Source organism: Chaetodon trifascialis, chromosome 10 (genome assembly GCF_039877785.1).
Source record: "Chaetodon trifascialis isolate fChaTrf1 chromosome 10, fChaTrf1.hap1, whole genome shotgun sequence".
Classification (NCBI taxonomy): Eukaryota; Metazoa; Chordata; class Actinopteri; order Chaetodontiformes; family Chaetodontidae; genus Chaetodon; species Chaetodon trifascialis.
The window spans coordinates 8,720,525-8,739,470 of NC_092065.1; the positions used below are offsets into that span (position 1 = coordinate 8,720,525).

General features: G+C 41.7%; 1 protein-coding gene across 3 annotated transcripts in view; it reads right to left on the minus strand.

Moving 5' to 3' along the window:
* Positions 1–3,660: 3,660 nt before the first annotated feature.
* LOC139337727 (cGMP-inhibited 3',5'-cyclic phosphodiesterase 3A-like) overlaps positions 3,661–18,946 on the minus strand; it is a 70,920-nt gene continuing 55,634 nt past the window's right edge. For all 3 annotated transcript variants that reach the window (XM_070972457.1, XM_070972456.1, XM_070972460.1), the window contains 10 exons: positions 16,300–16,373; positions 15,715–15,866; positions 15,462–15,599; positions 14,398–14,509; positions 14,061–14,174; positions 13,303–13,502; positions 12,956–13,159; positions 11,431–11,592; positions 7,645–7,903; positions 3,661–5,980 (listed from right to left, as the gene is read on the minus strand). In XM_070972457.1, coding sequence (XP_070828558.1) covers positions 5,667–5,980; positions 7,645–7,903; positions 11,431–11,592; positions 12,956–13,159; positions 13,303–13,502; positions 14,061–14,174; positions 14,398–14,509; positions 15,462–15,599; positions 15,715–15,866; positions 16,300–16,373 — 1,729 coding nt within the window. In that variant the 3' untranslated portion in view covers positions 3,661–5,666. The remainder of the gene's footprint in view (positions 5,981–7,644; positions 7,904–11,430; positions 11,593–12,955; positions 13,160–13,302; positions 13,503–14,060; positions 14,175–14,397; positions 14,510–15,461; positions 15,600–15,714; positions 15,867–16,299; positions 16,374–18,946) is intronic.

Sequence of the window (18,946 nt, forward strand, 5' to 3'; positions counted from 1 at the left end):
CAGAGGATGGAGAGGGGGAATGGCAGGTTAGCATGGGGGATGCATTTTGATCATTTTGCTAATCAGGGGGGTGGCATCACTTCTCATCCCTCCTCAAATTGCCTGTAGCTTCATATTAGCCTAAATAGCTAGCTACAAGTAGCTACAAGCACACTGTTGACATTAGCGTGGTAAAAACAATATTTCCCAGTCCTGGTCTGTGCCTCTCCTGGAACAACACCATGGAATTACATTTCTTTCTTCCTCTTTGGTAAATACAGTAAGGTAATAGAGGTGAAACTAGCAGTTCTATAAATCATTTTTTTTAAATACAGGTGACATGAGGTAGGACTAATCGCATGCTAAAGCAGAAAACACAAAAACAGTTAACGGTCTCCACCGGGCCTGGCTGACCTCTACAGGATGCTGGCAGTGCATTATTTTTATTTGAAGGCTGCCAAATGTTTGTTGCATCGTGTTGGCAGCAGTGGACATTACTGTAAGCTCGCAGCAGCACAGAAAGTGGGCAGGAACATGGATCTGCATGAAGAACAACTCAGATGTGGTGAATGAGTTGAAATTGGCAAGAAAACGCCCTCCAGCCAATTCAGTGGAAATCTATAATTCAGTTGTATGAACAGTATTTCTATTGTTATTTTTATTGCCAAACCTTTAAAAATGAGTATCAGCTCTTGTCCAGCAATACGCCAAAACCACAAAGAGGAACAGAGCATGTGCACTCTCATTTCAAAATATGACGTTGTCTTGACATTAGAGTAAAACATTACTGTTTACTCTCTTCAGCAGTGTTTTTAAAAATGCCACTTACATGTGTGCTGATACATTTTCTCCACTAGTATGGTAAATTGCAGCCTGCTTGGAAACTGTGGCAAGAGTCGATGAATATAAAGTGATTAGAGAGATTAATAGATTAATAGAGATGAATAAAGAATGCATCTGTATCTATAGACCTACATGAGACTTTAGAAAAATATGCTGTAATTCTACACTATAAAGAGTCACGTTTACACACAGGATATCAGTCTATAACCCTTACCTTTGTGGCAGGGGTCTTTCCATGTCGTGGTCTCCCTGTTATCCCTATCCTCAACACTGACATCTGCTACAACTGGCTGACTATCAAACAATAGCTTCCTCGAGCTTCACTTCAAAGACAGAATGTTAAAAAATACTTCCATGCAATGTAAAACATGATTTTTTATATGAGTGAAATACAGATATACTCCATCAGTGCCCAGAGAGGGACATATGGAGTATGTGTCTCCTGCTTCTTATCAATCGACATAGCCCAATATTTGAGAGTTACACTTAAATAACACTTTAAAATGACAAAGAATTGGATAAAATGCTGTCTCTGAGCAAGATCTGAAAATCCACATGAAAAGATGAAAAATAAGCACGAGACAGACACAGAGATACCACAGAAATTATAGTCTTGTAATTCAATGTATTCACATTACAACATCCACATGGTTCAGTTTGTGACAACTTCTAATGATCTTCAAATATATTCACTGTATGATACATAAGACCAATATAGGCACTTCCAGTAAGTCTGGCAATATTGAAGCTACAGTATAGTGTCTAAATTACAAAATGGTAAAAATAAATAATGTATATCTAAAAGAGTTTTTGTAGTTTTAAAATTTCTTTACTGTACAGCATATATGTATATTGTACAAAATGGAGCATCAACCTGCAAGAAAATTAATTATTTTACTTTCACAAACACTGTGTATTTGGACATATTCTTCCTTGTGTAAGTATTAGTACATGTGGTAAGTGCAAGGTATAGTGAGAAGAACGCAATTATTTAAACGTGTCAACTATATAAAAATACTCATCTCATTTTATTATTATTATTTATTTTTTTTACATAATTGTAAAGCTTGTTAGATTCCCATGATTACAATTATGCTACATGTGTGAATAAGTATGACAAACAAAACCAATTAAGATGTGAAAAATACACTATTAAAACTGTATCAGCTCAAATGCAAGTACAGTATTAAGACTGATGTGACTGGGGGCCAAATTCATACATAGTCCACTCTAACAAATAAAAAAATAAGATCACCAATAAACTAACACAGTGGATAGAATCGCATCACCTTAAAAGATGAGACACCTTGTGTGATGAATGCTTACTAATGTTGCCAGTGAGGATCTGCAGGCTAAGTACTTGCAGATCAAAGAGGAAGCGCAAGGAGAAATATGCAACAGGACCTTCTGCGAATAATAATTTTGTCCAAGTATCTGAGAAGAACTGAAGAACGACTTACTGCATCACCTTAACCGTCATTATTTCACCACCTCTGCTCGTGAGGAAAAGAAGCATCCCGATCTGTCAAAGCTAGCCAAACACAGGATGGAGTCACATTAGAGAGGCCAATGGAAGAATTCAAACAGATTAACACACACACACACACACACACACACACACACACACACACACACACACACACACACACACACACACACACACACACACACACACACATTGTATTTTTATACATTCACCAAGCAGGAGCTTTGGAGAGTTAAAGTTGGAAGCTTGCAATAGAAACTAAAAGTGGAAGCTACATCACCCCAGTGACGAAAGAAAGGACAAGTGTTTGTTTTTTGTAATTTTGGACCACTTTAGTCAAGATGTCTGTGTTGTATTGAAGAACCCGCTTATGTAATGTTGGCGGCATCTCATCAGGTTTTTCAGGAGCTGAATAAAATGCATCCATTGTGTCTGTAACGATGATTATAGCTCATTAGGGATGAATTGCAGGCCACGTACAGAAAACAGCAAGCATGTATGCAACATACAATGACTGAGGCAACACATGGTCATTAGAGCAAATTGTTCTGACTCAGTGGCTTCTAACAAGTCTGGTCTGATATAAGTTTTGGGCTAAATGATTCTCTGTTTAATCAGTGGCTCAATCATTTATTCTGAGCCCGTGTGGCCAAGTCGATCCTCATCCACCCTCCACATTGTAGCAGAGTCTGGGCAGCAGTAAACAGGCCATTATGGATGTAGTTGGCCACTCACCGCAGCGAGGAACACTGTGTGGAAGCAGAGCATAACAACGCAGAGTCTGCAAGGATACGAGGACGTGATGTTCTACACCTGCGTCTCACAACATAACCGCTCTGTCATATCGTGACTGCAGGCTGACATGTGTGCCGTTCAGTTTAAGGAAATGTGATTATGGTACAGCATGTGATGAGATAGCAGCGCATAAGAGATTCAGATGTGCATGTAGGTCATGAGAACCGGGCAAGATTAGCAGTGGATAATTCATTACGTGTCGCCTCGCTGCACTCGCGTGTGACAGAAAGTTGACCCGCCAGCTTCGTGTAGAGCTCTGAACTTATTCCAATCAAGATCTGCTCGTGGTCTTTTTCCATGTAAATGTGACTCATTCTACAGTAGCATAGTGGGTAATTCATCCTCAGCGGAACATTTCGCATCCGACTCAAACTACTGTGCAGTTGGACCTGGTTTATTGGTATCATGCGACTTCAAGTCTTGTTTTGGAAACAATGCTTTTCCTGCCTGCTGGAAACTCCCACAAAGCAGTTTCTTTTTGCTATTTGCCTCATTTATTTTGACGGTTACATGTCTGGGGTGGCGATCACTAAGACTAACATACTTGCTACCTTTACATTTATTTGCACAATGATGTGAAGAAATACAAAAAACAATGACCCAAAGATGTGCATTAGGTAACAATGTCGAAGTATAATCACACTGTGGTAGAAATGTGGTAGTTTCTTCCATAAAAAAGTGACGGTTCACAACCCTTCAGGGCCAATGTGGTGCAAAATTCACATGGACTGAGTGTGAGTGACAGAGGTTTGGGCGGTGGGACTTTCCAAGAGACAAATTTGATGTTTCAAACAAAAATAACACATGCTGCTGCCATTACTGTCATCTCAGCCATTACTGAAAATATAAATTTACCAGGTTATCCACAGCACATCCACTTCACTAAAGAAAGAACAATGCTTTCTACTGGCATCAAACAGCTGCAGTAGCTTTGCACCGCCACCAAGGACAGGTCACCTGACATACTGATGTTGAAAACTTGCCAGCATAGATTTCCAGCATCTTTAATCAACCTCGACTAGATTTCAAACTCCATTTTTCTTCTATGAAAAAAACATGGCTAACTCAATTTGCCAGAATAATCTGCCTGTGTATCATCGCAGATGTGATTTATGAGACTGGACTTTCACTCGCAGAAGAACGATGCGCTCTGAAGCCGTAACTCTGAGAGAATGAATGTCTCCCTGAGGTGCCAGGAGAGCATTTCACACACAGTCACTGTGTTTATCTGCAAGCATGTGAATAATCATAATAAGCAGGAAACTTGGGCCTATATTCTAAACTAGCTTCCTATCCCTGCATGTTTCTGTCCTCACAGGTGATTCAGATGTCTACTTTGAATTTCAACTGTTGAGGTTTTCCTGAGGGTTAAAGGTCGGCATCATTTGCAGGTTGTTACATAATGAGGATCAGTAAGTACAGCACACGGAGTCCAGATACGTAGTCAGAGGGCATTTATATGCATTCACATGCATTTCATTTTATCTTATCTTTTTTGTTTTTTGATAGATGCTCATTCTTTATCATGACTTATGAATGCACAGTTATCTACAATATTTTGTTGTTGCTCATATTTTTTCTAACACTTTGGTAGTGTTAGTGTATGTTCTCTCTACTAGTATTCCCTTTTTGGTCTTTCCATTTCATCCATCCCACTGTGGCTCTGTAAGTGCAGGCCACTGGACTATAACGTTTGGCACAGTCAACACTTTAATGATCACTATATTTATGTTTGGAGTGGAGGCCAGAGATGGCACAAATGACAGGAAATCCGCTGAATATATTAATGTCCACTGCAGAAGAATTGTGCGTTGGAGTAATTTAAAACAAGTAGACACACACACACACCCACACACACAAACATACAGAGAGTGAGGAGCCTCAAGTCTCCTACCTTTAACTACTATGGCTACATCTAATGGTATAAAGTACTTAATTTGGCAACAAATGTAAAACATAAAACGTGTAATTATTTGATTTCAGATGTTAAAGCATGTGGGTAATTTTGGCAGATGTTGAAAGGAAGAAAGATACGCCAATGTTCCTCATTTAATTGACTCCCTTTATAATCCACATATATATATATATAAAAACATATTATGGCCCACGTGAGACCTCAAAAACTCTTGCTAAAATTGAAACACAAGTACAAGTAACTGTGGTGTCTATATATAATTGCATTCAGAAAATAATTATGTATAAATTGGCAGCAAATTTCTGCAGTCCTGTGTTACCACATTGGGTTGAGGTCTGTGCAACCAGTCTTCCTCTTCTCTTGACAGTAGCAAAAGAGTCTGTATCCCAAAGTACACAAAGGATCCTGTATTGCAATATGGAAAGCTCCTTTAAATGTTTGGTGAAACCAGATATTCAGATAAAATGTGTAAAGCACAAATTTTCCCACCCTGTTTTTTTCTGTATAGGCACACATTTCCCAAACATCTACAGTGTTGTGTCTAAGTGATGTGCTGGCAAAAGCAGGAGTCAGTTGATAGGATAAGAAAAGAAGAAATACTTCTTCACGTCCTTGCCCTGACCGACTCCTTATTTCCCAGGGGCTGTTTCACTGTGGGTCCCCCTCCGCTAGTTCCTCTGGAGGTTTAGAGTCTTCCTGCGGAGACATGGGCCACTCTGGTTCCTCCACTCCTTCCTCTGGATCCTCTCCTTCTACTAGCTCCTCTCTGCTCCCTGGCTCCTCTTCCTCCTCATGAATAGCCAGGATTGGCTCAGCTACATTGTTTAAATGGACAGACTCTGCTCCTTGGCCCTGTTTCTGGGCCTCCTCCCCAATCACCTTCTTCCACATCTCGTGGTTCTCCATGAGGTGCTGGGTGATGTGGCAGAAAACTTTCCTCCTCTTCTTGGGAGATGCTTTCTCTGAAGGAAAAAAAAAAGAGAAATCATTTGATTAAAAACATTTTGATGACTGATTTTAGCCTGAGCTGATAATTATCAAACTGTCCAAACCCCTGCCTCTGGTCTCTGAACAGTAATTGGTCTTTCTGTCAGACTTTGTGGTCAGATCTTTTTGACAGGGGCAGTACAAACACACGAGAGAAGTTTGATATGCCTCCACCAGAGTTACTCACCACTTTAAAAGCTAAGTCATCTCATCTTTTTTTCTGTTGCTTTGCTCCTTAAAGCTGCAGTAGGTAAGATTGAGAAGAAAGCTGACTTAGCCTGAAAATTTGAACTAACACAAGTTCCACGTCACTCCCCCTCCCTCTCTGCTGCACTCATGCCCTGCCTCCAAGCCCCTCCTCCCTGCAGCGTCTGCGTGGCTGCCATGACAACCAGTAACATTAGCCTTAGCATTGGAAACAAGCTAACTCTGCCCAGCTGCTACATCACAGTCGCTAACATACCATACACGCTGTGGAGTGTTACAGTAACAATCACCATATTAGCTTCATGGTTATTTGTTGTCTTAGCTGTATCTGCTGTTGGCAGCGGCAGTATGGGCAGTTTCTCTATGGCTGTTGCTCCGCCATAGCTTTCACTCGCCTCCTGACACCACTCACAGAGCTGTTTGACTGGGCGGCAGCCGGCAGCATGAGCAAAGGCAGGGGCGATTTACAGTGTGTGTGAGTAGTGATTGACAGATGTCAGACACTCCCTCAGACTCCTCTGGCTCTGATTGGTTGTTTTGTGTCGGGCGCGGTGGATTCTTGCAAACTGCAGTAGGAGCAGTAGGTGGGACTGATGGAGCCGTTTTTTTTCTCACAGATTACATGTTTCATGTGCTGCTGTCTGGGCATAGGGACAGTTTTAGCAAATATGACAAAAAAATACTTTTATACAAGTTACCTACTGCAGCTTTAAACCAAAAACAATGAGGACATAAATGGTAGTAGTGATGATGGTTTTAACTACTTGCTTATTAGCATGCATATTAGCAGCGTAAGTCAGGAAGTTGTTGCACACAAATTATGATCTTTATATCCTAACCCTTAATAATGCATTTAGAAGTGCTTTATGATGACTAATAAATAGCCAATATGCTACTAATATGAGCTAAGGAGCAGCTAGTTAATAGTGAATATGTGAACCTTAATAAAAAGTGTGACCCAGTTTACAATCCTATTATCATTACCTGTGTCACAGTAAAGACAACTGCTTATTAATTGAATTTTTATTTGATATAAATATTAAAAGTAAGAGATTGATATGTTGTATAAATTAGAAATACACTGTCCAATATGTCCAGGGTGGTCTACATGCGGACTGAAAACAGCACCTCTTCTTCGGCGTCTTTGTGTTGTCGTTAGCATTTATAATATATTCTGATCAGAGGTTTAGTCAACCAATGTTGAACTGCAATGTTTTTTAAACTGCAAAACACCTTCTAAACTAATCTATTTCCCATCTCTCAAAGGAGAAACTGCTGTTTAATGTAAATGTTCTGTAATAAATGGCATTAACAAACAATTTCATACAAAACCAAAACCAGACATTCTGGGCTACATGTTTCTGATCACTTCCAGTCTATGCTTGCACCACCACTTCAGGCTTGCAGCTTTACTTCAGACCACAGTGCTTACGTGATGCTTCTGAGCTGGTGGACGTGTCTTCCTCTGCAGTGTCCTCATCCTCCTCCTCCTCATTCCCCATGATCTCTGGCTCGTCTGCTTCTGGATTGGGTTCCACCCACCGTCCAGGTATGAGGCCGGCTGAGTCGTAGGAGTTGCACAGCGGTCCCACGATGTGTGTGATGAACGATTCCTGGAGTTTGGCCAGCTGTGGTGCCGCTCGGTCCATGAAGGGGCTGATGGGAAGGCCCAGGCTGGACTCCTCATCGCCCTACGTGAAGCATGACCCGCATCAGTACAAAATCATCACCAGCTGAATGAATGCAAAGACGTGGTTCGATTTACGTTTCACTGCACATGCTACTCCAAAAGAGCTGATGCTCACCTGATGTTTGGCATAGCAGCAACTCAACATGGTCACATCGAGATTAGCTATCAAATATGAACGCCTAATCCTCCTCAGTGGCATATAGGTTTGCATCTTTCCAACATGTGAACTTGATTTCAGTTTGGACACCCAGCCTGGATGAGGGTACATTTAACAGATTTGTAATGAAAGAAAAGAATCAGGTCATTTGACACTAATTATGGAGGCAAAATCGCCTGTTTTGAGACTTCTTCTTGACTTCCTGAGCGTCTGCAGCATGTGTGCTGTCTGTGACGTTTGTTCTGATGTGAATAAACAACAGCTGAAGCAAGGTTTCCTGGTTGCCTTGGTAACTGACCCCAAGTGTCATCCCATACACTGTACAGCAGAAAGCCATCGGTCCTGCAGAGCAGCTCACTTCTCATGCAAAGCACAGAGAGTCATCAAAAGACGGGGGATCTCAGAGGGATCTGCAACTTGATGGAAGTTCTTGACAGGTGAGCAGATAAAAACAAGGGAAGGAGGAGCTCTGGGATCCAGCTGTCAGCATGATTGAATAGGCGAGTGGAGTTCAGAGGCGTAGCAGGAGCTAGTTTTCCCAAATGAGTGTCTGACGTCTTTGTGATACGCTTTGAGAAACGGTGGCCAGATGTATTTTTACTGATCTGTACAAACAAACACAAGACGGCTCATATTTGGGAGCAAGACTTGCAGTATTTAGTGAGCGTCAACCCCTGTAAGCCCAGAGATTTATCCAGGACTACGACACAGATTCAAAACACCCAGATCCTGGTTCATGCATCATAATCAATTTGCGAAAGCCTCTCAGCAGGGCGAACAAATCCTCTCCTCAAGGCTCTGTAAACATGTTATCCACAACGTCGCCTTTGTATGCGTGTGTATGACGCTGTGTATGCTTTGTATACATGCCTGAACATGTTCTGTATAGAGGGGAAGTTGTGCTGCTTTGCTGCTCTTTTCAAGATTGTTGGTCTCTCAAGGCTGTCTGGGTAATCAGAGGCTGCTGCTCCACCTGAATGACAGTTGCCTGGGCGCCCTGCTTGCGTCACCACATCTAGCTGCACTGAAACTATTGTCAGTGAAGAGCGTTTCTCCTGCGAGGCTCCTCTCAAAGACCTCAGAGAGCTTGGCACAAGGTGGCTGTGTCACCAAGCTGAAGTAGCGGGGCACATAAGAGTCTGAGCCTGACACAGAGGCAATTAGCAGAGATTAGCAGCCATTCAGTGCCAAAGGGACATACTGTAACAGGTCACTGAGGGCGGCGTTAGGCTGAGGGGACGACTCAATTCTGAGTGTGATAGAAGCACTGTACACAGAGTGGCCACTTTATTAGGTACACCTGTACATCCAGCCTCTGCTTATATTCACGTCTTTACACTGCTTACCTGTCCCATGTTCCCATAGGTTTTAATTAGTTTTTAAGGCACTGTATGACCTTGCATCCGACCACCACTAAGAATGGTTTTGGGTTATAAACGAGGAAGGCCTATCCAATCAAAAAAAAAAGAAAAAGAAAACCATCTAATGATGCTGCACTCAGCCAATTACAGTCCAAGTTACTTGTGGAGGAGCTGAAAATATCGATATCTTTAAATGTAAACTGAAAACTCCTCTGTTCAGTCTGGGTTTTATGGTTTTATGGTTTTAGTACTTATGCTGGTGTTATTTATTCTCATCATTATTACTTATTCTATACTATTTCACTTCAACATTTTACTGTTTCAGTATAATCCAAAAATGATTGTTATTTCTATTGCTTGCATTTTATTCTGATATGTATCTCTAAACCCATGTTTTTAATCCTATGTTGAGTTAAATGCTTGTCAATTGTGGTTTGAATTGCATTTAATATGTTTTTAAGGTGCCATAGAAATAAAGTTTGACTGACTGATTGATTGATTGATTGATTGATTGATTGATTGATTGATTGATTGATTGATTGAGGTGCATTACACTGCATTACATTCAGCTGTGTTTCTGATATTATGACCACTCAAAAGATTAGAAACAACCACTCAGTATCACCTAGACCAGTTTTAACGATGATCTCAGTAATGAACATAATTGAATTTATGCACTTTCAATAATTTCAACAAAAACTGAACACTATAAACCTTGTAAAGGTGGAAATTATGGCAGAGCTGTTGTATTGAATTGTTATAGATGGTGTATAGGTGTATGATGGATGAGGACATTTTGCGTACTGAGGACATGCTGGCTGGCTCTCTCATTAACTCAAGGGTCTGAAGGTTCAGTGGCTGTCTTTGGGGTTAAATTTGAAAATGAAGTTTGTGTTAAGCTCATGGTTAAGGCATGTTAAGATTAAGGTAAGGCAGGTAGCTGTGGTGGTGAAAGGATACAGTTGGCCATATTCTCAATTATTTATATTTTTGTTAAATAAATGCCATGAAAAGCTCAAAAACAAAAATTTTACTTTGCGACTTCCCTCCTCTGTCTGTGGCTCTTAGCATCAAGTCCCATTGTTTCTAAATAATTGAAAAACAGTCAGCCGGTGTAGTTTTTAACAGAAAATGTTGTCAAGAGCAACTGTGTGATTTAATCGTTTCTGGACAATGATAGAGGTCTGTGGTATAAAGGGATTAGCTACATCAGACCTGAAGATACACAAACTTCAGGATGTTAGATGGATCAACTGTTTTGTGTTTAGCTATGTTTAAATTTCAGGTCATGTGATACGTGTGCACTGCAGCTGTCGGGCCTTCATATTATGTTCCATTTAAAACTGTTGTAATTCTTAACTGTTTACTGAGCCTAATAGTCTTCTGAATAGAATAGGCCAGAGATCAGTAAAGAGGTTAGACCAGAGGACACGTCTTTAAAGCATCGATTGTTCAGGAGATGCAGGCCTCTGCTTTGTATTACCTTATTTGTTAATATGAAAGTTATATAAATACAAAAAATTAAAATGTTAAAAATATGGCTGGACTGGAGTGTTCTATACTATGCAGGTGTTTGTATTGTTCTAGTCTACCTCACTGGATGTGACTGTGGGTATAAGTCCTTTTGCTGTCTGTGTGTTAAAATCCCCACCGTAACAACAACAACAACCTCTGAGCTAGCAACCTACACAAAGATCTACACAGAAAATGGCAAGTCATCCGAACCGTGACCTGGTTGTTGATGGCACAAATGTGAACAAGCCACCAGCTGTTACATTTTCCTTTGCAGGGATGATTTTAATGCAAATATTCCACCACTGTCGGTGCATCATGGGCTTTGCTCTGCCCAAGACTACTGTGATTGGTTGAAAGAAATACGGTGTGTCTGTGTCTGGCTATGCGAAACGAGTGTTGTTGTTTTCCCCCTGCGTGAAAACATGACAGAACATCAATCTTTAGTTTAGCAAATACAAATGAGGTCTAAGTTCCCATCAGAGACGACTCACACACCTGCTCATAGAACTCGTTGACAATGCCCTCTGTCCACTGCAGATGCAGGTCCTTGCACTTCAGAGGCCCATTGATGTCAGCCAGTTTAATGCACATCTGGCAGACCAGCAGCCTGTCATTCTCATTAGACCAATCGATACCTGTGGATGGCTCATCACCCACCTGGGGGATCAACAAACAGACATATTGGCATTTAACATATTCAGACATGTAGGGAGACACAGCATGTGACATGCAGATATTATGTAAATGTGACGCCACTGATCTGCTGTGCAAAGATTCTGTATTCATATTTATGTCGACACGGTTCACTAATCAGGGAGATGACATACAGCAACACTGGAATGCACTGTGGATGACACAAAAGCAATGAAGACTTAATTCTTCTTAATTGTATCTTCCGCCTGTATTATGAAGTACATAAGCTTTACATATGCTGGCTATATAAATGCAGTGCATTTACCATAAGCAGACTTTTTCCTGTGAGGAACTGCACTTTATTTAAAAAGCTAGAGATTACAATTACTATGCTTTATTTAAGTTATGGCCACCACAGATATAGTTATACATAGATAGATATGCATAAATAGCTCTTTGAATAACATCAGACATTTTTGATTATCAAATTATTTCTGTGGACGTGGCAGCACTCAAACATATGAAGTTAAAGCATGCATTAACCTCAGCACTGCTTGAATGATGGATTCCTTGAAACTTGTTATTTCCAGTTATGCTTAATGAGCCTCAGATCTGGAGAAGGAGGACCACTGACTCCCACAGTCTAATCATTCTAACCTAATAACTCTGGAAGCTGAAGAGATAAACTTGCTGGGTACTTCACAGAAAGCTAATTTGCTTCCAGGAAGAGCAGAGCGGGGTGAACTGCAGTGAGACAGACTGCTGTTACATTTGCTGCCAAGTCAGCAAGCTCAATGCTAGCTGACAGGCTGTGGCCATCGAGCACCACCACTGTACTAATACTCACAAAGGAAAAACCTGAGACCCTCAAATCCAAAGCCAACATTCTGTCTGCACTTAAACCAGTTCTTGAAAAGCTGCAGGGTGCTTTGTGTTGTTGACTTGAGCCGAACATACTGCAAGTGTTGCAATGTTCTGCACAAACAGACCCGTTCCTCGAAAACCACTGGACATTTCCCTTTCAATGAAGCTTTTTTTTCAATCTTAGAAGAGCTGAGGTATGAACATATGAGGCAAGCACCTCTACAGAATATACTTGATTTATTCAGCTCAATCACGGTGCTGCTGTTGGAAGTTTATCAGTCAATTCATTATTCAGTCAATCTACACACCAATGACAACAAAATAAAACAAGAATTCAAACATAAACTTCTCACTTCGTATCTGAGGTATTCAAAACCCAGCATTGGCACTGACAATCCCAAACCACCCAGACTGCTAAAGTTAAAGGTGAACAAACAAATCCGAGAGGCTTTGAGCTTTAAAAATAACATTTTCAAGGGATTTAAACTTTTCAGTACTTAATGGCAAACAATTTGAGAACTACCTTGGCATTGAACTCAGCTAGGAAGTCAAAGTGCTTCTTCAGGTCAGTGGCCAGTATGGCCTCAATGACCAGGAAACGGAAACGCTTGAACTCCACGTGGTCAAGGTTGACGAGGAAGTTGTACTCTGGACACGACATGAAGAGGTTCCAGGCGGAGGCAGCGTGGTGGTTTTCCAGAACGGATCGATCATTGTAGAGCACTGCCTGCAAACACACAGACACTTTGAAACCCTGGTTCCAATACAGTTGAGTTTGTTCATCCTTTTTTGAGATATACGCAAATTGGAAATGTTACAAATACAGTACATTAATTTAATACAGTACTATAGGCTGTGTAGCTCGAGTACCTGTGGGGCGCTGGTGGCCACAAGAAAAGCATTGGTCCGCCCGGGGTGGTCGTAGTCGTGCATTGCAGCAGCCACGTAAAGAGCCATGAGCTCCAGAGCAGGTATGAGGCCTGACAGACAGCCATAACCGTCTTCTGACACAGTGTAGGTCTTTGAAACCAGGAACCCCATATGACTGTGTGTTATTCCACTGTCGGAGTCTAGCCACAGGGGATCAGACAAAGTGTGGAGGGTGAGGAGCAGGGTGGCAGAATTAACACCAACACACACCATACGTTCACATGCACATGCCTAAACACACACGCGCTCTAGAGCACACACACACACACACACACACGCGTGATGTGCAAATCCACTTATATGTGGATCAAAGGGATGGCCCTAGTAAGGCATACAAATGAGGCTATGGAAATATGGGCGAGAGGGAACTCTAATCTGCCTGCAATTTCATGCTGTTCTCGACTTCAAATAGTGTTTGGTACGTAAATGCAAGCGCCAAAAGCCTGAGTAAGATAAGACAAACTGTGAGTAGGATAAGAATACATATTCCTGCAGGTCTGATGCTCTGACATTAATGAGATGGCTCCCAGCAGAGCTGCAGGCAAGTGGAAAAAAATCTAAATGAGCATATAAAGAGTCTTTATGGTGGTAAATGGCTTAACAAAAGTTAGAAAAACTCAACAAAAAGGTATTCAGAGTTCAAGTGTTCTCATGTAGCAACAGGCACAAGCACCTCCACCGGGACACCATGGACTCACCTGAGTCACTGGCAGAGCCGTGGTCAGTAATGAGGCTGGGCAGACCAGGAACAGGCTGCGTGGTGAGGTACCAGACTGCATGAAGAACGTCTGTGGCGTGGACCCTGTTGTGATCTGGGGAAAGAAAAGTGTGTGTAATGTGCCCCACCAGGGTGCGCTGTTGGGCTGCTTATGTTTCTTGTAACCATAAAGGGCACATACTGTATGGTCATATAAGACTGACGCTAGAAAACCTGTACAACATTTCCCTCTAGCGGTTGGTTTCATTGTTACAGCTGCAAACCAGGTTACAAGACAAAATGAAAAGCAGAGGAAGGAGACAGATGTTCAAGCTTACATGGTATGTTTCTGTAACCACTCTCAAGGGCATGGAAGTAATTCATGAATTCTTTTACGGGGATCTTGAAGGTCTCAAAGAGGCCAGTGTCTTCAAAGAGCCTGTAGGAGACCTGAAACACAAGCATCAAACAGTCTGTGAACATCACTGTACTCGGACAATCCACACTTTACATGTAAGAGGAGCAACAACAACAACAACAACAACAACAACACTACTAATGCCACATTTCCACTAGTGCGGCTCGACTCGACTCGACTCGACTCTACTCTACCCGGTTGTCTTGTGTTTCCATTAGGGATAGTACCTGGTACCCGATACTATTTTTAGTACCTGCTCTGGTTCCAAGCGAGTAGAAGCGATACTATATGTGTGACGTCAACAGCCTGTCGGCCACTGATTGGCCGGAGAGTGTCGTCACTGGTCTGCAACGTCCAACACCGGAAAAACAATCCCATCCCCTCCATTGTAATGCCGGGCAACAGCAAGCGCTGACTTTATTCTTTATTCTCACTCGAGGGAAATGGCTGCCCGAAGCCTTTTCTGGGTTTCTTCTCTTGCTTTGTGTGTGACAAAAAGCCACAAACCGAGCAGCAAATACAACATCGCCTCGATGTCCTCCATTGTTTGTCGGCTCTGTCTGCGTCGCGTACAAATTGACGTCATGGCAGTTCTGTGCAGCCGTGGTATGACGACCCCGCCTACGTTGAGGAGGTACTATGAAGTACTCAATTGTAATGGAAACTCAACCAAACCAAGTAGAGTCGAGTCGAGTAGAACTGAGTCGAGTAGAGCTGGAACTGTGTAATGGAAATGCGCCATAATACTACTACTACTACTAATAATAATAATAATAATAAAAACTCTCAATACATGCAAATTTTGTGGTATTTTAGACAAAATGTTGCAAATATGTGTTAGTATCTTCATTTCTGAAGACAAAGTATCTCAGCAGATTGTATTACTTTGAAGCATTTTATCATTGAAAGTTTTGTGCATCATTGTACAAATAAGCAATAGTTTTCCTGACACTCTGGCTGACCTTGTTGGTCAGATGTGCTCACCTGACTGAGGATCCGTCCACATTTCCCATTGGTTTTCTCCATCAAATTGAAGATGGGGAAGTTCCAATTGTTCAGCTGACTCATCAAAGGCTCTAAGCCCTCCATTAATAACGGCTCTGGAGCCAGAATTGGTTTGTCCTGTACAGGTGACACACGAAGAAAGTGGTTCATACATACACTGTAAATAACGTACAGTATGTTATAATGTGATGAAGTTGAGTATCATTAAAAACTACGTTCTGGATCACCTCACCTCAGGAGGTATTAGTGGGTGGAGGATGACATTCTGGGCAGTGTTTTTTCCTTCCTCTGTGTCTTCCTCTGCATGTGCTACATCACTGCTGTCACTGTGGTTGGCTTCGTGGGTGCTGTCATAGTCTGATGACACAACCACTGGGTCCTCCGCTATTAGAGGAAAAAACAAAGAGAAGTCACACTGCGACGTACGACAAACATCCACTGTTAATCTCCTGAAGCTGATGCATAGCATCTTGGGGGGATTTAGTTCTTGGTTTGCTATAGCTGGTGATTTTCTGCAACTCCCAGAATGAAATGCTCAGAGATGGCGAGTTCTTTTGTTCATTAACACTGGTGCATCTCTGTGATTGCTGCCACGCCCCCTTACTCAAAACATGTCTTGCGGTGTATGTGTGTGTTGGCAGCAATGCTTTATGCAGTAGTTTGCTTTGTATCATCAGAAACACTGGTATGTCCTCATTTTAAACACTGGATTTCTAACAGATTGCTTGCTGAATATTGGTGCAACACAAACACTTTTCCCTTGCTGCTTGGAGGTAGTGCTGCTAATGATGGAAAGAAAGAAAGACTGAGAGCATACCTGACCGTGGTATCCTGTCTCCCTTGTCTATTGAGCCCTCCCCATGGCTCAGTTTGATGTATGGTCTCCCACAGCTGCAGAGAAGAGGGGTTTAACAGGTTAGAGATAAAGGGCGTAAAAGGGAAATGTTTCATTTTGCAGCTGGTGCTGTGTTGCATCTGCATCTGCAACTGCTGCATATATATGTCATAATCAATCAATTTCAAGTGACTTTTAAAGGAGAAAATGTTCAACATCAATGCTATGGGCTGCATACTGAAAAACCGCTGCAGTAAATGTCAAAAACCAACATCAATAAGGCTGATTTCATCCTCTGCTCATTTACATTCAAATGTGTACCGAGACATCTGCTAATCAAGCGCACAAATCTGTTTTGCGGTTTTGTAGGATGAGATGAAATATTAATTAGTCTTATGAGAAAATTTGGTGTGTTTATAATAATAGTTGGTTTTGTTTGGCAGGACTGACTGTCAAAAAGTGGTCCAGAGCCCAAAATCAACAGAACATGTTAAAAAGTGGGAGACAACTGCAGAATAGTATGTGTTTGTTTGTAGAAACGTCTGTAGCTGCGCCAAAGAATTGGGAATAATGCCATTCACTACATCTGTCTTTGATGTCTAACCAGTCGGCAGAAGTTGTCAAGAAAAAAAATCTTAATGGGATTCCTACTGTGCTGTCCCCACATGAAACAGACTTTGTACAGACGCTTCAAGAAAAATACTCATTAATGAACTTAATGGATGCACACATTAACACAATGCAAAGAGAATCAAGAACAAAACAAATTCGAAACAGCCAGCGTTATAAATGAGTCATTAGAAACCGAGCCCACCCTCTTTGAGCTTTATGACAGAGCAGCGACAGAAACAACGCAGTGCTCGCCGCAAATTTAGAGACAGATGAAAATATTCACATTCGCTGACTGCTTTATAAATCAAACGGCAAATATTATCTTTCACGGAGCGAGCCTTGAGCCGGCCGGCGCTGGTTAGTTAGCTGTGTGACACCATGGGGAGCCTCCCGAGCCTCTCAACAGCTTTTCCATGTTTCTCCACTGAGGCCTCTGTCAGGCTGGAGGTGGTTCCAATTAAAATACCTCTCCCTAAATGTTGTAAAACCTGCCTTCTCGGGGCAGGAAATGCCTGCCGTTAGAGCATGGTGTCACAGGGAGCACAAAGGCCTGTAGTGTGTCTATCTCCTTCTGATAAATTGTTTCTTGAACACTTTTGAGCCGTACCCACCCTGCCTAATGGTCCTGAGGCCCCAACAAAGGGAGTTCTGTTGTGTTTGCATGGCCAGGTCGGACCGCTGCGTGTAATGCCTAGCAGGTGTGGAATATAAAATAGTTTGATAGTTTGGCGGGCGAACAGTTAGTACATTATTGTCAGGGGGGTCTGGGCAGGCAGCAGCGCTTGGCTTAAAAGGTTTACTTTTAATGAAAGTTGAAGAACTGGCAGCCACTCTTCCTATTCTGCTAATGCAGCAGAATAGCCTCGGCTACTGACATTGAGCCTTCAGCGCAGAATGTAAATAAGAAGGCCAGCCATTTTCACTCGAGGAATCTGTCAGTCACGTATCAAGTGACTCTGCTGTTATCACAAAAAACTCCTTCAGTGTAGTTACAGTAGTTAGCACTGTAGTTAGAGTAATTTAACTGTCCCAGTGAAATATACCTGTAGTGCAAAGGCAAAATACATTCCTCTCTGGTTTTGTTTCAGCCATGTCTCCTACTAATCTGTTTTATATACTAATAATTTCTACCTCACCCTTTGGAAGAATGTAACGTCTGCAGATGTCTGTTCAGTCAAGGAAACATCCTGCATCCTGTGGTACGGTTAGATTTAGGCAACAAAAACACTTGGTTAAGGTTAGGAAAAGATCATGGTTCTTGTTTAAGGGTGAAAAAATAAACACATCCTGTCTCGTGGCTTCAAGTCAAAGTGGAGTTTTTCATTCTTTAACCAAAACCACAGTTTTTGTCTACCCTTAACCAAGTGCTGCGAGGGCCTAAATACAACCATCACAACATGAATTATGCTGCAGCTGCCACAAGTGGATACCATCATTCTTTCAAGTGGACAGTGTAAGACACACGAGTTAAATATGCTGTCAATCAATGGTTTGCAGATATCTGCGCAATATTTTCATGATCAATATCTGCTAATTGTCTTTTCAGTTGATTAGTTTAGTCAGTAAAGTGTCAAAAAATGTTAGAAAAATGCAATTTCACACAAAAGTAACATAAAAACAGAAGCAGTTAGCAAACCAAGCACACAGACAGGGTCCCATTACTCATTAAATACAGTTCATGTCAGTGTCTGTGACTTAAATCTCACAGGCGATTTTGAAGGGTTACAGAAGGGTTGAGGATGAAGGACTTCTTAAATACATTTCTAGTCACCAGAAAGACTCTATGGTGCCTCCCGAGGCGTTTGCCATCACAAAATGAGTTGCATTTTTACGGGGGTGATCACACAAAGGTCAAAGGTCAAAACTGGTTTCTTGCTTTGCACATAATTTAACAAATTTCACAAACACAATAAGCCAAATTTCATCAACAGTCAATTGGGAGTCTTTCTGTGAGGCAGTAAATGACTCCTGCACCGTGGCACTCTCCAGCAAAAACCTTAATCAGGCTAATTTTCCT